The 23,482-nt window shown below is 39.6% G+C and overlaps 1 protein-coding gene across 1 annotated transcript in view; it reads left to right on the forward strand.

The window, feature by feature from the left end:
* BTBD8 (BTB domain containing 8) overlaps positions 1–9,956 on the forward strand; it is a 74,162-nt gene extending 64,206 nt beyond the window's left edge. Inside the window, exons 16-18 of the mRNA XM_006275080.4 lie at positions 51–190; positions 5,037–7,388; positions 8,748–9,956. Of these exons, the coding sequence (XP_006275142.3) occupies positions 51–190; positions 5,037–7,388; positions 8,748–9,217 (2,962 nt within the window). The 3' untranslated portion in view covers positions 9,218–9,956. The remainder of the gene's footprint in view (positions 1–50; positions 191–5,036; positions 7,389–8,747) is intronic.
* The last annotated feature ends 13,526 nt before the right edge of the window (positions 9,957–23,482 follow it).

Here is a 23,482-nt window from a genome sequence, read left to right on the forward strand (position 1 = left end):
TTATATCTTAAATTTGGAAATAATAAATTCAATATTTTTTCCTATGATAGTGTGACAAAGAAACCTACTGGAAAAGGATGCAATGAACAAATCCCACAAGCTGTCCTGAAGAAAAAGGGGAATGTGAATGACAATTCTGTAATTCCACAGAAGGCACAGAATGCAACAGCTAATACTGATAAAATCCAAGGTAGAGTTTTGAATGGTACTGAAACTAAACCAGTTTAATTTAAAACAGTTTGTTGTTTTATAACACAAGTAAGGAAATGCATTACAGAAATTTTATGGGCAATTCAGGTTTATTTTCTATAATTCGCTTGCTGACAAGCATAAGATGTTTGGGGGTTTTTTTGCTTGTTTCACTCCAATGTTAATTTGTGGTCATTCTTTTTAATGTGGTTCACAATCAAAGAAAAATTCTGCTCTTCAATCTGCTTTGCAACTAGAACTGCCCCTGAGTTCAACAAAAATTCTGTATGTGAAACAAGTTCACAATATACATCACAGGTCCACACTACAGACTGGATAGAAGAAACAGGTCCTCTGTCACAAGGCTGTCCAACTGGAGGCCTACAGACCTGGCTCTCAAGATCCAATCTGGCTGCCATTACTCCCACTACAACTGCTGCTGCTGTTACCACTGGGATTTGTGGTTCTTTCTCCCCATCCCTCCTCCAACTTCTACTTTTTGTCCCCACCCCTGGGGGCAGGGCAAGGCAATCCATGTTTGGGAGCCCACATGGCCCAAGTGGGAGAGACCAATTACTCAGATGTTGGACAGCCCTATTCTACTACATAATGTACTATAATTGTTATTTGTACCTATAAAACCACCACCAAGGAGGAATACTCTGCACTGGTCCGGACCTGCAGAAAGCAAACCAGGAAAGCCAAGGCTGCGATGGAACTCCAGCTAGCTACAAATATCAAGGACAATAAAAAGTCCTTTTTTAGGTATGTGGGGAGCTGGAGGAAATGCAAGGGCAACATTGGACCCCTGCTAAACCAGATGGGACAACTGACAACCGATGCCCAGGAAAAAGCAAACTTGCTAAATGGGTACTTTGCGTTGGTTTTTCACCAGTCCCACGGGACGCCCCTGCCCACTGTGGGTCAGGGAGGCCCAGGTGAGGGAGATTCCTCCCCCTCCATCGGAGCTGACCTTTTGAAGGAACACCTTGACAGGCTGGATACCTTCAAGATAGCCGGCCGTGACGGGTTATACCCAAGAGTACTCGAGCTGGCAAACATCATAGCTCAGCCCCTGGCATGGATCTTCAAGAACTCCTGGCACTCTGGTGAACTGCCCAAAGATTGGAAGAGGGTCAATGTCGTGCCTATCTTCAAGAAAGGGAGAAAAGTAGATCCAGGAAACTATAGGCCCATCAACCTGACCTCTATTCTGGGGAAGGTCTTGAAAAAGATTCTCAGAGTCCATCCTTAACAGACTAGCTGATGACAATATCCTGAGGGATACCCAGCATGGGTTTGTTGCGGGTAGGTCTTGCTTGACCAATCTCATTTCCTTTTATGACCAGGTGACCTATCACCTGGACAAGGGGGAAGAGATTGACGTTGTATATCTTGACTTTAGAAAAGCCTTCGATCTAGTATCCCATGATCACCTCTTGGCTAAACTGGCTAACTGCGGCCTCGACCTCGCCACAATCCGCTGACTGGGGAATTGGCTCCGCGGTAGGACCCAGAGGGTGGTGGTTAAAGGAAGCCAATCGTCTTGGTGCGCAGTCACCAGTGGGGTCCCTCAAGGCTCTGTCCTAGGGCCTATACTGTTTAACGTCTTCATCAGTGATGTGGACATTGGTGTCAGAAGCAGACTGGCCAAGTTCGCCAATGACACCAAAGTCTGGGGTAAAGCATCCGCACCTGAGGACAGGAGGGTGATCCAGGCAGATCTTGACAGGCTCATGAAATGGGCGGATGAGAACCTGATGGTGTTCAACACGAAAAAATGCAGGGTTCTCCACCTTGGGAGGCAAAACCTGCAGCATGCTTATAGGCTCGGCAGTGCTATGCTGGCTAGCACCACAGATGAAAGGGACTTGGGGGTTATGATTGACCACAAGATGAACATGAGCCTTCAGTGTGATGCTACAGCTAGTAAAGCGAGCAAAATGCAGGCTTGCATCCATCGATGCTTCTCAAGCAAATCCCAGGACATCATTCTCCCGTTGTACTTGGCCTTGGTGAGCCCGCAGCTGGAGTACTGTGTCCAGTTTTGGGCTCCACAATTCAAAAAGGATGTGGAGAAGTTTGAGAGGGTGCAGAGGAGGGCCGTGCACGATCAGAGGTCAGGAAAACAGATCTTATGAGAAGAGGCTGAGAGCCATGGGACTCTTCAGCCTGGAAAAGCACAGGTTCAGGGGTGATCTGGTAGCCACCTATAAGTTTATCAGGGGTGCTTATCAGGATCTGGGGGAAAGTCTGTTTTACCAGAGCACCCCAAGGGATGACAAGATCAAATGGTCACAAACTCCACCGTGACTGATTCAGGCTGGACATAAGAAAGAACTTCTTTACTGTCTGAGCCCCCAAGGTTTGGAATAAACTGCCACTAGAGGCGGTTCAAGCACCCACTTTGAATGCCTTCAAGACACATTTGGATGCTTATCTTGCTGGGATCCTATGATCCCTGCTGACTTCCTGCCCCTGGGGTAGGGGGCTGGACTCAGTGATCTTCCAGGGTCCCTTCCAGCCCAAATATCTATGAAATGTAAGAAAACTGGAAGTAACCCAGTTCCACGAGTGTTTCTTTTGGAACGTGTAGTACAATATGTAGTAAAAACATTTCAGTGTGACTTTTTAAATGTAAATATATACTTATGATTAAATTTTTTATGAAGGTAAACATGCCTTGCTTTGATTGCATCATAGTACAGATCACATTTAGTCTTTTTTCTGTAATCACTGTAGCTAGGAGGTAGAGCATCTAAATAGTAGAAATATACAAATTTAAGTTACTTCAATGTACAGTGACATCAGTATTACAAACAAAAAAATCTTCTTTAAAAATCCGAATACCCAAACCAAGTGTTGAAAGGCTCTTTAGCAAGTAAATTTATTTTATCACTAGCAAAATTGCTTCACAGTCCATTGTATCTGTTTATAGCCAATATGGAAGGTAATGCTGTATAGAGATCTTGCTTGGCTTAGGCCCAAAAAGGCAAGTTAAGCACAGAATTTTTTCAGCTCAAATATAGCATTTCTCAGCTGAGCATTGTATTTAGATTCTAACAGAAGGCACTTTTAGGTAGCACATAAAACAAGTCTGACCTACTTATAGGTATTAAAAGCCTTCCAGTACTTCTTGGAAGGGAAGGGGTGTTCGTTCAAGTGTTCTGATCATATTATTCTTATATAACAAAGGGCTTGGTCTGTCTGTCTGTAACGCTCTTGGAGCACTCTGATTGGTTAGTGAAACAACCAATTGGAATGCAGAGTGCCACCATGACGGCATGGACAGAGGGGACAGAGCAGGGGGCAAGGCCAGTGGTGCAAACTTCCCCCCAAGGTCTTGGGAGGTGGTGGCAGCGGGGAGGGGGAGGAGTTTGTCCCCGCCCACCCACCCTCCATCATTGTTGATGGGCAATTCACTAGTAACTAATATAACCATATACTGAAGGGTTACCATATGTCCAGTTTTTCCGAGACATGTCCTCTTTTTGGGTCCTCCCGCCTCAGTCCAGGCGGATTTTTTTTACATAACAACAGATGTCCAGGATTTTGCCCTGCTGAGTATCAAAGTTTTCCCCAGCACTTCCCAGCTTACCCTAGCAAGGAGCTGCTTTGGGGCTGAAGGGAGGGCAGTTGGAGTCAGGGGACATCATGTGCGTCTGCATGCACACACACACACAAGTTGCGGGGAAGCAGCCAGGCAGGGTGGTGGGAGCAGCCCCATCAACTGCATGTAGATAAGTGTATGGGGGGGGGCGGGGGTTGGAGGCCCAGGGCTTGAGACTGTCCGCATGGGGGCGGGGGCACGCACATGGACACTGGGGCTGCATCAGAGTGGAGGAAACGCCTGCCCCTCCAGTGGGAGAAGTGGGCAGAGAGGGCAGCTGGGAGCTGCATGGCTCAGCTGGTGGCACCGGGGCTGGTGCTCTTGCTCTCAGGGGCAGGGCAGCCAAGAGGTGCTGCAAGGCTGAAGGGAGCAGGGGGTGCGGGGTGGGAGGGAGGGGTACCAGCATGGTCTGGATGGGTACTGTGGATCGGGAGTGAGGGGCAGCAGCAGGGCTGTGGCTTAGGAGGCAGGGGCAGGGCACAGGCATATCACCACCCCCCCACAAATATTTCCCCCGTCCCCCTGACAGGTGTCATCTTTTTTGAAATGGGAAATATGGTAACCCTAATATACTGCCTACCAGGGGCATTTTCAGAGGGGATGCAGGCTCATCAGCATGCCTCCTGCCAGAAGCACCACTTTGGCACAGCTCCAGAACCTAGGGGATGGATGCTGCTTCCACCCACCACCTCCCCCTTTTTTCCTGCCACCAAATTTGGTGGTGGGGAATGAGGCCAGGGGATGAGCATTGTTCACCCTCTGGGTTCTAAAGCCACACCAAAGCAGCGGTTCCAGTCTGAGCCATTCTGTCAAGCCAGTGCCCAGAGGGGTGTCTGGCTGGATTTGCCCATGCTGCCTGCTTACATCTCCTCTATAATTTAAATTGAACACAATACTCCTCATTTCCTATGATAAACTGTCGCTTCTCGGCCTTTGGGGCTAAGACCATCTGTATGCACTGTTAGATAGCTGATTCTTTCCACTCTGGTAATGGTTGCATTTTGGTGACCAGTGAAGTGATTCCTATGCTTTATGGTTTGTAAAGTGCTTTGCATTCAAAGATCCTATGCAAATGTAAGATTATATTTTTTAATGTTTGTATATAAGATCACTTAGTTGTTTTAACAAACTTTTTCTTGAATATATAAAACTGTGATAATTTGGATGTGTTTAAATGTATAAGTAATATAGTTCTGGCATTGAAACCTACTGTATTTTTATATTCCTTTTTTGTTAGGACCACAAGTAGAATCGCCAAATTCATTGAAGTCTGCAATGTCACCAAAACAAAATGAAGAAAAAAATGTGACACATTCGGTTCAGACAACACTTTCAGAGAAACAGTCTTCAGCTAAGAAAAAGTGTGTTAAACAATCACAAACACCTGCAGTTAAAGCCACTGCAAAAATAATAGTAACACCCAAAAATCAGACCAGTTCAAAGAAAAGTGAGATTATAAACAATAAAGACCCAAAACAAAAAATAGTTACAGGACCACCTATGTTAAAACCTCAGTCTTCTGCTCAAAGGCATTCAAGAAGTGAATCTCCTGTTGTCCAGAAGAGTGTGCATGGTTCTGAACACAAAGGTTCAGGACAAAAACACGCACAGCATACATCTACATCAGGGATTCAGCCACATGATAAAAACAAATACAGCCCTACAAAACAAAATGAGAGTGTAACATCCATCCTGGATGGTAAGAGAGGAGATGCACTTGATCCAAAGAAATCATTAGATCCTCTTAAAAATATGGAATACAAAACAGAAGCTAAACCTTCTTGTCCTCAAGTTAAAGGTATCCCTAAACTGAATGTTTCACAGCAAAATGAAATGGAAACAAAACATGTTTTTTTAGACAAGGCTCAAATTGCATATTCTGTAGATAAAGATGATTATAATGCTATTGAATTTAATTGCCATATAAAGCCTGTGAATACTGCATGCTCAGATATCTGTAAAAATACTGACCAGAAGCCAACCATTTCAGCTCCTAAAGAAAGAATGGAACATGTAGAAGCAACAGAAGTCTTTGAGGAACAAAATGGTACCTTAAGCACTGAAATGGGCATTAATAATGGTTCAAGCCCTGCATCCTGCTTTTCTGGAAGAATAACCAGTGCCTCTAATTCAGAACAAAATGGAGACAAATCTAAGAATAACATAAAAGGATTTGCAAGTGCTGAGGAACTGTGTGATAAATCAGTCTTGACTGAATACAGGTCTGCTACGGTAGATGCAGATGCTGCTTCAAAATGTTTCACAGGACAGGTAACAGAAAAATGTTCACCTAAATACATGAATCCTACAGAAACACCAGAAAACCACGAAAGCTCAGAAACTCCCTTTGTGGATCATTGGAGTTTGAATACAAGTGCTCTAGATCCAAAAGAGAGTCCTGAATCTGACTCTGGCAGTGCCACAACATCCTCTGATGATATAAAACCAAGATCAGAAGACTATGATGCTGGAGGTTCTCAGGATGATGAAGGATCAAATGAAAGAGGGATTTCTAAATGTAGCACTATGTTATGCCATGATTTTCTTGGAAGAAGCAGCAGTGACACAAGTACACCTGAAGAACTAAAAATCTATGACAGCAGTCTAAGAATAGAAGTGAAAATGAAAAAGGAGGGTTCTGATCTTTTTCGTGTTAATTCAACAAGTGATGATGAAATACCAAGAAAAAGACCTGAAATGTGGTCACATCAAGAAGGTGCAAGAGGAGGTAATGCTAGGGAGAATGAAAATACCACTTTTGGAAATGCACAGTTTACTCAGGAACCAGACCAAGTTTCCTCTTCTGCTGATGAAACTGAAGATGAAAGATCTGAAGCAGAGAATGTTGCAGGAAATTTTCCTCAGTCAGATCTTTCAACTGAGCAGTTCCAAGGCATTGTTAATTTAGCTTTTGAAGATGCAACAGAAAATGATATTGAAAGTCAAGAGTTTTCTACAAATAAAAATTTTAAGCGGTCTGTTTTACTTTCAGTAGATGAATGTGAAGAACTGGGATCCGATGATGGAGAAACACACAATCCTCTTCAGCATTCTGTAGACTCTCTTACTCCTTCAGAGGTGTTTGACAGCACTTCTCATGAGCATCATGGAAAGACCTTTTATTCAAGATACTCTTTAGAAATTGAAGATGGATTCCTGGAGTGCAAACAGCAGAATAAAGATAGGAGCAGAGAATTGGATAGAAGTGAAAGCACTTGTTCAGATCCTCATGGCACTGTAAATGTAAGAAAGGAGAATCAGGGTGCTTCCATGATAGAACAAAATTGCCCAGAGAAAGTAGTCTCAATAGCAGATGATTCATGTCCAATCGAAAAGCAAAAAGGAAACGGTAAGAATGAAGAGATCAATGAATTTCAGCAGTGCAATAAGCCTTCAGACAGCGACACAAAGTCTCAAGAAAGACCCTGTCATTTGGACCTTCATCAAAGAGAAATTATTTCTGACATGCAAAAGAACAGCTCTGCAAAACCTATAGAATCCTCTAAGAATCAGTTATTGACTCAGGAAGGTCAAGTGAGAGAGAGTCAACCAGCATCTACAGAATACGCTAATACTGATTTATCTGCAGGTAATGTACAGAAATAAAAACATTAAATCACTGAAAAATTTAATAGGCAGAATATTGGGATTGCCTAGGATTTAATTCTGAATGCCAGTAACTGGCTCTTTTTTTTAAAACGAAAATTTAAATGTTTTTAATTATTCTCTTATTTACAGAGTGCTTGTCCATTTGGAATACAAAATAAATAACTTACTGTTCAATGGAAAACTTGAATATTTATACTAGGAAAATAGATTTTATGTAATTCTAAAAGAAAGATTGGGACACAGTTCTCTGTACTCTGATTATTTTTGGTCCTGTTTAACATTGGCAGCACCAACTTCAGGTGGAAACTTCATAAAGAATTTTGTCTGCTTGACACACTCTATCTGTAAGTGGGATGTGCAATAACTTAACTAAAGCGCACTGAACTGTTTACCTTAGCAGCTATATTAATTACTGTTGAAATTTATTTATATATTATATTATACATAGAGATATGGAACCTGATCCTTCTATTGAATTTAGTAGGATGTTTGCCATAGATTTCAGTGGGAACAGGTTTGGAAAGACTTACAGGTTAAATAATAACTACAACTCTTAACTTTTACCTTTGAAAACTTATTTCCTAAAAGAGAGATTATCCTTAGAACCAATGATTATATATAAAAGAGCTCTAGCTTGTTTCACATGGTTAGATGACTACTTGTCTAGTTGTTTTTTGTGTGTGTTGTCTTCTTTAAACCAGTAATTCAAGTTATTACCACCTTATAAAATATACAATAGTGCTGAATATAACTACTATTGTGTATTCAAGAGTACTGAAATACTGATGATGATCTATGTTCAGCTAAACCAGAGAATATGAAGACATTAAAAGTTGTACTATTTTTTTAAGTTTGCTTGTCCTTGCCTGCAGCTGCCCTTGCATGTGCAATATATCAGTAAGCCTGTGGATAAACCATTTTGATTTTCCTTCTCCTTGAAGCTGACATAGTTTAAATCACCATTCAGTAATCATATTCACTTTATTTCTTCTTTCCACACCTCCTGTTCCAAATTTCAGTTACTGTTATAGTGAATTAGAAAGTTCATATGCATTAAATGTGTGCTTACATATTTTGTCATTTTCTGTATCAGAAATCTTCCAACTGTGGAGGTTTATTGTTAATTACCAGTTGTGAATCCTGCTTTAACTTAAGTTATAAACCATATTTTGTTTTTTACATAGAAAATAAAGTCTACAAATGTTGTCAATTTTGTATAAACTTACATTTTTATCTGCTTGGATTGTTCCTCCTGCAGTGAGTTGAATTTTGTTCTACAAAGCCCTGAGAGGGGATCATGTGCAATTTTTACATTGTGTAGTATTGTGAATTATTTCAGGAGACATAGATGATTGTGAGACATTGGCACAAACCTGCATATATGAGCATCGTCCTTCAAAAACCCTTTCTCCAATATATGAGATGGATGTTGGAGAAGCTATTGAGCAGAGGATGGAGTCAGAAACAGGAATTCTAGATGTGGATTTTGAAGATCAGCAATTTGCAGAACAGGATTGGACTCTTCTCAGGCAATTATTATCTGAGCAGGACTCAAACATCGATTTCAAAAACTCTGTTCCTGAAGACCTTAATTTAGCACAGTATCTTATTAATCAGACACTGCTACTGGCACGAGATGGTTCAGAACCTCAGGGTAATTCATACATTGACACTTTCAGTAGATGGACTGAACTTATATCTCCACTCGATGATTCTTCAGCAAGCATCACAGTGGCAAGTTTTTCCTCTGATGACTGTTCTTCCCCTCAAGGGGAATGGACAATTCTTGAACTAGAAACCCATCATTAAAGTGATCAAATGCTTGAAGCTGGACTCCAACCCCTGCCCCAAATCTATTTTTGATGCATTATATCTATTCAGTAATGAAATACTGCATCAGTAAAGAACAGACCATTCTTGGTACTGAGGCAATCTGTCCAATATCCTGAGGTAAATGCATTGATCTATAACCTAGATTTAATCACAAGTACAGTAATTTTTCAAAGCTTAAATGGCTGTTTTTCTAAAATCAACTTTGAGTGTGTATTTTCTAGAATTCTTAGAAAAATTAGATGACTTGTAAGAAAATCTTGGTTTAAATGCCCTCTTTCTCCCTTTCTGTCATTTAATATTCTTTTTTGAGCAAGAATTTTAATGTGACTGCACAATAAGCAGAGCCATTGCTTCCTTTTCTTCTTTCCATGTGATGACTTTTTTTCCCAACAATAAAGTTTCAGAGTGGTTGTGTTGAAAGGTGTTGTGTGCCAACACTACTTTAAATAAGAGACATGTATGTATAAGTTGAAAACTTCTGCAAGAGAAGCTTGTTCTGTCAAGTTGTATTTTTTTATTTAGTTTGAAATAACATAATTGTCTTTTTTAATGTAAGACTTTAGGGGGCAAATACTATGGTATGTTCCTTTCTTTGGAATATAAATATCTCCCCTTAATTTAGTCATTATTATTTTTTTTAAATGGTATGGTGCATAAATCAACTCCAGTTGATTTATAGCAAAGGTTATGCTAAAATAAATCCAGTATAAAGTATTATCAGTGGTAACCTGGACTTCATCACTTTAAAAATCCATGTGTGAACTATAACTGTAGTTGTGGTACAACTTAAGACATATAGGCTGTATCCCTATAGTGTAAATTACAGCTGAATTCTCATGGGTTTCAGTTTAATATCTTCCATCTTTATGAGGGTATTGGGGTTTTGCTGTCTCTCTTCTCTCTCATAAATTCCTCTAAAAGAAAATGTCCCTATGGAAGCCTACTGCTAGTATCACCTTTCTTCTGAAATACGGAGAATCAAGCAGGAAATGCTTCTCAACATATCTGTACTGTTTATTCTCCTGCTAGAGATGGTGGCTAGCATTAGCCATTTTTGGAATGGGGATGAAATTGCTTATTCTGTTTTACAGGTGTGGAGGTGTTTGGGTGAGGGGTATTGAATCCTATTCTTCACTCCTTACCAAGGCAAAATATATAGGATATTTTGTCAAGGGAGGGAAGGTTCAGGTTCTCTAAAACTTCTGCCTAATGGTAGCTGTGTGGATGATCTTGTAATGTAAACTGACATCTGCAGAAGCAGTTTTGTACTTCCTATAGGTCATTAATAGCACTTGTGCCTTTAAAAAAAGAATACCGCACTACAGCAACAAGTAACTAAAATTGGGAGGGGGGAGTGAGGAGGGTTTGGTGGGTTTCTTTTTTTTGTTGTGTTTTAAGCAAGAGACTAACACTTACACTAGGTATAGCCAAGGATAATAGGGACAGTTTTCCTAGCTCTTGCACAGTTTATTTCAATACACCCTAATTCTTGTTTGCAGATATTCCCGCCTTAATCCCTTGTTTGTAGGCAGAAACTACCAGTTGCAATGAGATATGATGTGGCTAAGGAGGTAACTGCTTGAAATTTATTCTCAGTTTTGACCTAGTGAGCATTTGATTTGGATCTGCTAACATGGAACATATGACTTCTGGTAGCAATATATATTTTATACTGAAGCAAAATTTATACATAGATAAATGTAGAATTTGACCTCAATTTTTTTTAATGGTCATGAAAATAAAAACCCAGCATATTTGTTTATTCTCTTTATACCCATGAACAAGAATGGACATATTCCACCTTAGCTGCTACCGCCAGCTATCTTGTAGAGGATATTAATTGCGAGTTCCTGGAAAGAGATAAAGAAGCATTAGACTTCTAAAGTCTTTGCCATAAACCTACAGGGAGCACAGCACAAATTAATGTAATTTGAGTTTGTATAGCTTGAAGTCTTTTAAATGGCTATATGTGCTTCACCCTTTGCCACTAAAATTAGGAGAGCCCTGATTAGGGAATCACAGATCATCAAAGATTAGAGAGAGAATTCATTTACCTAACTGTGGAAGTACAGGTCCTAAAAGATGTAGTTTGTCCAGATCTGAGGGGTACACAGACACTAGAGAAACCACTATAGTCTTCTATAATAGGGCAGCCTGATACCTTGAGAAGAATTCAATATAGAAAGAGATAAAATTTGTATTTCTCTTTCCCAACCTGGTTATTTCTGCATAAGAGATTATAAGGATCAAGGAAACAAAGTCTAAAATAAAAAAGTTTAATAAAGATTACAATTGCAACTAGCGATAATCAGATAACAGGTGTTTATACAAAACAGAATGGTAAAAGACAAATCAAATAAAAATCAGAGGAACTGATGGAAAATGAAAGGATGATCCTTCTGTCTTTCCTTACTTACCTGCCTTTATGCTTTCTTTTTGTTCTTCAAGTGAAGCTTAAATCAGAAAAGTGGCTCTGGAAAATGGAATGGCCAGAAGTTAGTTATAGTTAAAAAAAAAAAAAAAAATGGAGATTTTCCCACTATGGTCATTTCTGCTTTCTCAGACTAAAATATAAAAGTCAAGATGTATTCTTAAAGTCTACAGTGAAGTGGGGCAGCTCTTCAGTGAGTTTCTACTGATGAAACTGGCATTTGGCAGACAATTTTGTTGATGCGTATAGAATAATTGAAAACATCTTTCACTCTCTGTGGGTATGGATGGAGGAACAATTTACCACATGGTAAAAAGGCATTGAAGTAAAAGAGAAGGAAGTTAGATAGGAGAAGGTTTAGGATGTAACTCGAGAAGAGCTCCAGACAGAAATTGTAAACGGTGTTCAAAAAGCAGCATATACATATAATAGTTAGAAGTGAAAGGTTCATATGTATGGTGCAATAATGTGAGAAGCATGTGGGGTCAAAGGTGTGTGTGTGTGTGTGTGTGTGTGTGTGTGTGTGTGCGTGTGTGTGTGTTTGAGGAGGAAAAGGAGGTTAAATTGGATAGATTAATGGACGCTTCCTCTAAGAGGGAAAAGATATATGAAAGTGAAAAGTTATGGAGAAACAGTGGCATAAAAAGGGTGGGTAACTGGAGGGTCAGACAGAAAAAAAACAGGTGTCATCACAACAACAGTCACACTGGTGGCCTAGCAGTAGGTGGAAGTTGCCACTGTCCCTATGTGTCCCAGCTGCCCAGGCACCCACCTGCATTGGTACTCCTCTGAGGAGAAGAGTAAGGGAGGATGACAGTAGAGATGAGGGATGTAATTTTGTCAATTTTATCTATTAAGAATGAAGGAAATGGATCTGTTAAGGTTAAAGGTTACATAATTACTTTTATGTGCTTTTGAGGGAGTTGGTTAAGAGGATCTAATGCTGTCCCAGAAGTAGGTCCAGTTCACAGTAACTTTAATTTAGGGACCTCTCATGACCTGACTATGTCTTGAATAAACTGAGCAATTTTTTTTTAACTCTAATTTCAAGCTGTTAATGTTTTAAATGCCAGCTTTCTCTTCTCCACTGGATCTCACCTGAAGATTGATGTCAGGATCTCCTCCCTTCACATTTTATATGTTAATTTCTTCCAGAGAAGATGAACAGTAAATTCAAAACTTATTTTAGGCACCTGTAACTGCCAGCACAGACTTTGACTCTGTGTTAATATCATCTGGGAATTCATTATCAGCATGTTAACTCCATCTTATTCCAGGGAAAACTAACCCCTTTGAAGGAAGGAGTTGAAAGATTTAGTACCTTTGGGCACCTATATGCATGACAGACCTCTGCTCCAATGTATGCCAATTAGCACACATCAGAGCAGACTCAATTATTTGAGTCTGCTGAGAGTCTGCTGGAGCGTGCAAATTAGCGTGCTCCAGCAGCCTTTGCATCGTGTATTCAGCATCCCCACATTTCAAAATGGCAGCAGGGATGATTTAGTTGAAGTGCCACCGCCACCATTTTGAAACACACGACACTGAATACACATGACGCTGTGAGCACTTTTATTAGAGTGGCTGTCAAAGCTGCTTGAGTTAAAGCACCCAACCCCAAAGTATGTGTATAGATGACCTTAAGAACTTGTTCAGCTAATGTCTAGAACATGAGAAATGAAGAAGACACATTTTTGCCCACATTAAAATCAAATGGGGCGGGTTCAAGGCATAAGTACCTTAAATGCATGTACTAGGAATGCTATTTTTCCAATATAAAGTATTGTATCATTCTATTCTACTAACTTATAATATTATACATTTGTAGATGTGCTGAAGAATTATAGCTAAGATGGCTTCAATTTAAAAGGTATAATTATGTGTATTGTGTTAATATTTCATGATGGGATGATTAACAATTGCACCTTGATAGATTATGCTCTTCCCAGCACTGTGTAGAACTGAAGATCAAAATGGAATCCAGGCAATTGATAGTGTAGTGACGACTACATAGGATTAGAGATGGGAAATTAGCTTTTAGAACTGAATGTACTATGACTAGAAGCATTTGCCTCCTTGCAGAAATTAAGTAATGGGTTTTATGAATCTGTTAATGATAAACGGGATGGTGATAATACTGTTGAATTAGAAGCTGCCTAACTTAGGAAAATCCTGTACCCACCCTTTAGCCATTTAAAAAAAAAGTTTCCAAAAGTTTCCAGTCTGTGCCTAATGGGTGTGTTTAAAGGAGCTAAATCAGCTGCAATAGTAAATAACTTATTTAAAGTAAGGCTATATGCTGAAAAATACATCCTTTCACTGATTTTTCCTTTGATTTCTAATAACTGAAAGAGCATAGAGCACAGAGAATAATTGTGTTTTTCTTGTATTTGACAGCACTTTGTACATTTAGTTTCATAGGTCTCACTTAAGCATGTGCCTAACTTCAAAAAACAAGTTTGGCAAGTGCTTAAATGTTTGCAGGATTGTCACTTTTTTTCCTCACGAGCTGCATGAAAGAACTACACAAACATCTTCCAAAATTAGTAAAATGTAATTATAAATCCACAAAAACTGACAGGTATAGCACCTGAAGTTTATTTTAATTCTTCTCTTTTTAAAAAAAATGCTAGATTGTGTGTTGACAGTCTCTTATCAAAAGCCTAGTGGAACATCTGAAATCTGGAACTGTCAGATAAGAGGCAACATAACAATTAAATTGCTTCAAAATGCAACTGTACTTTGAAGCACTTCAAAAATGGAGTGTATCAGTTTTGGACAGCTGGAGCACTTCAAAATTACTGTAGCTGTATGCAGTGGTGTGCTTTCCAGCTAGGGGTTGCAACAGGGCTTTTGCATTTTGTGGCTCCTCCCCACCCACTTCCCTATGATAGCACTTCAGGATGACAGTATGAAGCTCTTCAAATGTTAATTATGTCCATGGCCTCAGATTACCTGCCAGCTGAGGCAGTCATCATGTCCACTTGTCTCTTTGATGCCCAACACAATGTTGTCCTGATTGGACCCTCTGGGGGCTTCTGTAGTATAAATATTTAATAAGGGAACTGTATGCTGCTGTTTTTCTGCCCTCCCAATTACTGCACAGAAATTCCCAGGTAAGAAATCTGTCCAAGCCTGTGATACTGTTACTGCTTCAACTCTTGTGAAATAAAAGCTGTGAGAAATGTGATTTCAAGGAAGGAATATTAGTGAAAGCTTGAATTGTATACAGCTAGGAAAGATTTGTTTTTAAGATTACACTTTCCTAGCACTCTAAAATGTGAATACAGACTTGGAGCTCCTGAATAACTGTGGCCTCATTTTTCATAGCTTGTATACCTAGTAAGATACCTAGGATAGAAGTGGTCAAATATTTTAATAGAAAGAAAAAAAGGATGACCCTGAAGGAAATGTGTATATATAGTCTACTCAGTGCCTTGGGGACAAAAGTTCCCATATAAAAGTACATAAATTAGTGATATCCCTGTTTAGGCACACAGGTATGTGTTTGGTTCTCTTTTAGAAATGTTGAGCCATTGAAGCTAATGGGATTGGATGAAAACTCAGAACTTGTGAAAATCTGGCTACCATTCTTCTATTTAGTTAGTCAAACATGGGGAAAGATACCTATCCTGAAACACAGAATAAACATTTTGGTTAGCGCTATTTCTGTGTCTGTTTCCCTTCTTACAAAAACTTTCCTAATTACTCTAACTCACCAGAAACAAATTTAATATTTAAAGATGCATCCAATTCCCTAAAGTCTACATAAAACAGATACATCAACAGTGCTTCCTTATGTCAGTGTCCACATAAAGAGAAGAGTCTTGTGTTCTTTTCTTCTCTTCCTTCCAGTCTCTGACAGTTTCTTTGTGTTTCGTAGTCAGTGTTAAGCTTTTGTCTCTACATGTAACCTGAATAATAATTCACCCCCTCTCTTTCCTCAGAACTCTGCGTAATAAAACCCTCACTATCTTCTACCCATGTCTGCTTTTAGATTTCAAATTCATTCCAAAATTGTTCTTAACTGTTAGCTCCTTGAACTTACACTGTCCTTCAGTATCAAAAGATTTTCTCATATTTGTTTTACTGTATGATTCATTCACTTGCATTTGGCAAAACCGTGTCAGAGTACTGTGTTGATCCTCACCATCTAATGTTTTAGTGTTTACATTGACAGGGCAAATGCATGATTAGCATCTTTGTGCTAGAATATTTCAACAAGATTATTTAGTTCCATTCTTTTTCTTTCAAAATCTTTTGTTTCTAAATCTCTTCTGACACAGTACAGTTGTATCAGTATGCCTAAGACATGTCATGGAGAGACCAGCATCTGTGCTGGATCCTATACAGCAGTCTAAAATCTCTCTCTATATATACTTTTTATTTTGAGAGAACCTAGCATTAACTGTCAATTAACCAGCAGACCTATCATGCCCATACCCCAGAAACTGCTGTTGCAACAGACAGACTCATAATGGGTTGAACTTTCTACCTCCTACTATGTGGTCTGCTTTTATTTTGAGTTTAAAACAGGGAAGTTTTAATTCAATTCCCATTTTCTGAACTGTTGTGCTTCAGTTCTGAAAAAGTATACTAGGTATAAACTGGAGTGCATTTTGAGAGAAAATACAGTTTTACTTTTAATCATCTGTGGCTTTATGGTTTCAAAATATTTGACCCTCAGTGGTTCAGAGATTTTTAAGCTTTCAAACTGGAGACTTGCATGTTTTCTACCTATTTGCTCTTTAAACATTTATTCTTGGAATCAGAGTTGGAGGCTAAGCAACTAAGCACTAGTTGCATCCAAATGATCCACTATGATGCCTAGTGGACCCAAAATTCTGTTTCCAGAACATTGTACAGTTGTGTACTCCCATAAGCTTTCTCTGCCTATGCTACATATTGAAGTGTTTCTTAACAAATGGAAAATAATAATAAACCCAGTGTGTAACAAATGGAAAATAATAAATCCAGTGTGCAACTAAAGTGCTGAGTCTTTGTACATCATTGAATGTAGGACAAGATGGAACAATAACTAAAACTGTCATTTTCACATTGTTTTCCATTGCTAAAAAGAAATGTAACCTTCCTTTTTCATCTGATTTATGGCCTTTGAGGGCCTTTATTCTGTAAAGGGAAGCACCGGTATTTCCTGGGTTGTGTCATCAGGGAATAGGGTAATAAAGGCTGTGTGTAGAAACAAGCAGTCAGTTCTCCTATGAAATCCTGTAGGAGAGAGTGCTGAGACACTCTGCGATCATTTCAAGAGATTATGCCTTACTTACCCCAGAGATGGGGAACCAGCCTCTTGTCTTGTCAAAAAATATGTATCTAAACATTTATACCATGATCATCATCACTATATCTCAGAGTAGTACCTTCTTGCTCCTACTAACTAAAGCTCCCACTCTGTTCCTAGGAGCAGTTAAATCCATTTCCAGGTAATGACCCTGACCTCGCATTCATGGCAGCCTCTAGGACTGGCAAAAGGTCACAAGACTATTCAGTAGCAGAGATCAGTGGTAGCAGTAAAATGGCCTTAGCTGCATTTCTCAATTTGAATCCAGTTATCCTCCATGAAGGCTAAAATCATTTTGTCCAAGGTCATTTTCTTTTCCAGCTCACAGCAATGGTGTTTAGAAGGATCAGTGTGTGCATCTTAAATCCACAAGGTTCAAAGATGCCAGACATCTTAGTGGAACTGTATCCTAAAAAAATCATATTTCACTTTACATGCCCAAATCCTAATCCATGTGCAGTGCAGATGTGTAAATGTCCACACATCTACCAAGCATAAGCAACAGCTTTCATGCTAGCTAGGCAGGTGCAGAACTCCATATACTAGGTAAATATTTCATAAAATTCTACCGGGCAAAAACTTATGCCAGAGAGAGGAGGAGGATGCCCCTCCCTCAAGGTTTTCTAGCCCAATAGCCTAAGTAACCAAGTTTGCTGGGGCCAGGTTCCCAAGGAGCTATGTAGAGGGTCAGAAAAGGAAGCAGTCCTATTTCATCCTCTAACAGATCAGAGAAACTCCTTGAACCATCACATTAGAACTGAGACTACAGTTGCCCCCTGCAACTTCTAGGGCTTCATTCTAGGTAAAATGAGCAGCAATAGGTATATGATCCAGACATTGGATTCACCAGATTTTTGGTAGTTTCTGATCCTGTTCTGTGTGCAGTGTCCACACATAGCTACTAAGCACGTGCAGCAGGCTTTATACTGGCCAGGTACATTTGTAACTCTGTATGTTGGGCAAGTATAAGTCCCAAAACACTACCTGGCAACAATTCTAGTCTAGAAGAGGACCCTCCAAAACTAAGCCAATAGCCAAGTTAGGGCACTTGCCCAAGGAGTGAGAGATCCAGGTTCTAGAGTAGTTTCATCCAGAGAAGGTTTAAACCAGAATCTTTTAATATTCCATGACAGCACGTTACAACACCAGGCCACAGATTAGGCATTATCCAGCACCCTTTTTTAAAATTTTTGCCAAATTTCCTGACCCACAGGGAGCCCCATGGGCCATCTATCATGGCTCTGCAGGCCACATTTGGCCCACAAGCCAAAAGTTGCGCACCCCTGAGGTAGATTACGAGTCATCAAGTGACTCCTTTTTGAAGGGGGCTGGGGAAGGTTCTGGATAATGCCTAATCTGTGGCCTGGTGTTGCAGAGTGCTGTGTTGGGAATATTAAAAGATTCTGGTTCAAACCTCTGGATGAAACCACTCTAGAATCTGGATCTCCCACTCCCTGGGCAAGTGTCCTAACTTGGCTATTGGCTTAGTCTTGGGAATGTCCTCTTCTATACATGATTTTTTGTCAGGTAGTGTTTTGGGATTTATACTTGCGCAACACAGAGTTACGTATGTACCTGGCCAGTATAAAGCCTGCTGCACATGCTTAGTAGCTATGTGTGGATATTGCACACGGAACAGGATCAGAAACTACCAAAAATCTGGTGAATCCAATGTCTGGATCATATACCAATTGCTGCTCATTTTGCCTAGAATAAAGCCCTAGAAGTTGCAGGGGGCAACTGTAGCCTCAGTTCTGACGTGATGGTCAAGGAGTTTATCTGATGTTGGAGGATGAAATAGTACTGCTTCCTTTTCTGACCCCCTACATAGCTCCCTTGGAACCCTGCCCCTGCAAGCTTGGTTACTTAGGCTTAATATAGATATTGAAAACGGTTTGGCCCTAAAACTACTAGCTATTCCTCAAAATAATTTTTAATTGTTCTTGGGGAACGTGCAAGAGACTATTAAGGCAGGCACGATTATGAGGCTTGAACAACCCAGGATATTCCCACTTCCTTTATCTAAGTCTGAGCTCTATTTTTAAAAGTCATGTTCTGTGTATCTAGACACATCTTACATTGATATCACTACACTACATAAAGTTTTCCCAAACCAAAATTCAAACCCAATTACAAAGTAATATTTAAAAATGTTGTTTGTTTCCCTCTTGTCTGTGTAGGTTTAGTAAGTTTGGTAGTAGGTTTAGTAAGTTCCATTGGTTTGTGGATCTGTAAATCAGGGATCTCAAAAATTCTTCCTGTGGGTATTTGTGGAGTTGTCATTTAGCATGCTCTTGGTGGAGGGACCAGGAATGTAGGGATGATGAGCAGGGAAAAGGCCAACCACTAAAATATGGATTATGGCGCTCCACTGGGGATGCATGTGGGTAGCAGGGGGGCAAGTGACAGCTACATTATCCCTGTAGCTCCCTGATGTAGCTTGCCCTCTGCCATTTTTTTCACTTACTTGTGTCACCAAGACCAGATCCAGTCCCCTAGAGAGCCCCATTGTTCAGATCCAGCATGGGGGGGCTGGCCAAGTTTGACACCTCTGTGTTAAATTAATGCCTCATCCAGGGAATGAAAGTTTTATACTTCATTGTATGTCAAACAAATACTAATCCTTTCATTGCGGTGATATTATGTGTACATCTAACTATATATGGCCTTTTAAAACATTTTAAAGCAGTCATTGTTTTAAAACAATGCTGGCAACAATCCTGTGCATTTTGCATCCACCACTACTGCTGCAATTTTTATCCCTTCTGAAGGTTTCCTAGATGTTTACTGGAGAGCAAAGTTTATTAATATGGAGTTCTAAATTGAAATTGCCCTACTCATTTATTTAGTCTCTAAAATATTAACAAACAGCATCTTGATAAAGCAGTAAAGACATTTTCAGGAGCAGATCCAGGCAGGGATACAGCAATGTAGTTGTACCCCACTTTGATTCCTGCTGTATTTGAACTTTAAAACCAACTGCCTGAGAGAGAGGCAGTGGCATTTCTATTCAGGCAGCATTGAGGGAGTCACTTGACCTGATGACTCGTTATCTACCTCAGGGGTGCTCAACCTTTGGCTTGTGAGCCAAATGTGGCCTGCAGAGCCATGATAAATGACCCATGGGGCTCCCTGTGGGTCAGGAAATTTGGCAGTGGAGGAGCAGGGGCCATTAATACTGCCACCCCCCTCCCCATGCGTGCGCACGCGCACACACACACACACACACACACACACACACAGCTAGATCGGGCTGGGCCATGCCCCCTCCCCACTAAGGGCTGGACAGGGGCCAGGCCATGGACTCTCAGCACCCCCATGTGGCTGATTCAAGGCTGGGCCATACCCTGTTCCCCCTATTGGGCAGGAGAGAGGGGTCAGGGTATACCCCCCACTCTTTGCAGCTGCATGAGGGCCCACCGTTCCTGACCCAGGCACTGGACTGGAGGCACCAGCCAGATCCGGCCCACAACCAGGCCAGACAATGCCCATCCAGCCCATCAGAGAAAAAAAGTTGAGCAATATTGATCTACCTGATTCTTGCTAATCTCTCTTCTCTTCACAGGTAAAATGACCCTCTCTCATTTTTCATGGTCTTGATGTTCTACTGTTTAAACTATCTTTTTTCTGTAATTTTGTTGTCTGATAGCCATTGCTGGTAATATCTTTCTTCTAGTTCACAGCCTTGCAGACCTGTTTTTAGCTCTAGCTAAAAACATTAATTCAGGTGTGGTAATATTAACTCAGGTCTAGAAATGATTGACACTGAAATATCAGGGTCACTGTTATGTCACTCAAGAAGACTAGGTTTTGTTTTATTAAGCTGAATAAGAGATGTACATTTAATTAAAATGACTACAGGACTAGCAGAACAATATATTTTGACTTTGCCTAGTTTGTGTTTTAAAAGTTATTATATAATTTAGCAAATTAGTGCACATTCCAATGAAGCTATATTTATTTTTGCTTTGATCTTAAACTGAGTAATGTAATGCTAGGCCCCTAGCATATTAGTAAAGCTTCTAGTTGCTCTTTAACAGGAGAAAAATATGTTTGTGCTCTATATGTGCCACACCATCTGCATCCTTCCCCTCCCCACCTCCCTTTTCAAAATTCTAGATCTGCCCGTGGGCATTTTAGAAATGGTCTCTGTAACAAATATTCATGCTGCTAAAGTATGATATTAGCTAGTTGTGAGGGTTAACATTTCTATATTAATATTGTATTTGAATTTACATCACTGGCTTCTATCCCAAGGGTAAAACAGTCACGTCTGAATGCTATGTTTCTGCAAGATGTACATTTTATATATAGTCAAAAAAGATTCTGCTCTTATTTATATTCAGCATCTTTGACCTATAAGCTAGAAAATTAAATTTCTGCATCTGAACAGCAACATTAACTTAATGCTGAATGCTGCAATCTTTTCTTGGATGAAATCACCCCCTAATTTAAGTATTTACATTTAAAAAGTGTAGTTCCCTCACTCATCCCTGAATAAGGTCTATATAGGTGCTCAAGTAAAGAGCATTTTGGACAAACCTAGATTGGACCTAGAGCTTAATCATTCTTTTTACTAAAATGTAAAAATGTCATTGCACAATCTAAACTAGTTTTGAAATTTAAAAAAATACTTTCTCAGTAGTGCTGAGAGGAAAGAACAGAATTATTTTAGGGTTAGCAATAATAAGTTTCTTGTGATTTAAAATACTTTTCTCCAGCAAGTTAATTCAAAGTGCTTTCAAATTATATTTCTTTTTCTTTTTTTAAGATGGCTTATTGGCATTTATTATTATTATACAACAGAACCCATGAGTTTAGATTCTCATGGTGCGGAATGAAATGAGGGGTATTCTTGAGTACCATATGCAACAGAAACAGTTGCATCTGGCTCTAGTACAGCTGCAGCATATCAATTCATGCAGCTTTAAGAAGAAATAAAAACATGCAAATGTCAGCATTGTAGTCATTTCACAACATTACTTAATACTTTGAGACAAGACTGTGAACTAGTTAATGTTCATGATGCATACATAAGACAAAGAGGTTGCTAACCAAGGTCACAATGAAAACAACAGGAAGGAGAAATTGAGATCCCTGGTCTAACTTTGATGTTTTACCTGGGCAAATCTGTATATATTGTGTACTGTTTTGTGTTTTTCTAGGTGCAACATATTTCAACAATAAGACCAGGGTTCCTGAGAATTCAAAAGTAGAGACAAAACACTGAACACTAGAGAAAACTATGAGGTCTCTTCTTTAACCACTTCCCTTTTAAAAACGGTGTATTTGCTACAATTTTTAAAGATATTGCCTTTACATTACAGCCATTACAGAGCTTAGAATCTGAAAAAACAGAATCTTAGTAGTGCTTGTATTCTCTAATGAAATGGCATAGCTCAGCCTCTCCCAAGAGATTTCAACCTATTCTTGTACTGCATGCCATTCTTCATTGACTCTGGGAGTCTGATACTGCTTACCTAATGTATTTTCATTGATTTTCATGCTTCATATTTGAAGTATAATCCAATAACATAGCAGGCAGTAATATATACGATTAATTTTTCATTATAACATTTTGGCATCTGAAATTGAGAGAGATTCTAACACATGCCATTAATGCAAATTGAAATATAATAATTAGTGTTGCGTTCCTGAAGCAAACCAACTTCTGTTGAGCTGGGTATTTTCATACGTGGATCTCAAAGCACTCTACAGGAGTAGGTAAATTTCATCATCCTCTTTTATACAGCTATGGATATTGACTACAGAATTTCAATGTCTTGCCACAGTGCAGAAAGCAAAGTAATGGCAAAGCTGAGAACAGAATGTTGGTCTTCTGATAGCCACGGTAGTGCTCTACCCATTGCATGTCATCACTTCTCAAGTAGGCATTCTTAGCCTAGAATATATTCCAGCCTTACCATTTTTATATATATAATGTAAATGCAACCCGCCCTTTGCTGTAGTGGTATACATGCTAAGATCCAAGGCAAAAACTCTTCATTGTTGGACACACACTGTTGGGTATTTTATTGGTGGCACCTGGTTTTCAGAGATGAAGCCTATGATTTCTTTGTGACACACAAAGAAATTAAACATTTGTAGGAGTATTCCAGAAATGAAGAAAGATACCAATTCCTTCAGTTACCTGTTAATAAGCCTACCCTATGATTTGTTGGGATTCATCACAGGAGCTGATCTCTCTCATTAATGCATATTTGTGTTAGACAAGTTCCAAAATCTGAGTTCAGAAGCAGCCCAGTGTTACAAATCTGGCAGATTATCTACAACAAAACAATCTCTACTGTGCGCTCCCAATATGGTGCCACCGATCTGCTTTTAGCTTAAGAACTAGTCTGCATATACTCTAAAATCCAAAACAGCACTGTTTTAGCACATAAATAATCCACTGGACTTCAATCTGTCATAAAATTTCCTTCATTATTCTAGAATACACTTAAGACTAACCCTGGTGCTGTTTCCAACAGTGATTACTACATCAAGG

This window comes from Alligator mississippiensis, chromosome 5 (genome assembly GCF_030867095.1).
Source record: "Alligator mississippiensis isolate rAllMis1 chromosome 5, rAllMis1, whole genome shotgun sequence".
Lineage (NCBI taxonomy): Eukaryota > Metazoa > Chordata > Crocodylia > Alligatoridae > Alligator > Alligator mississippiensis.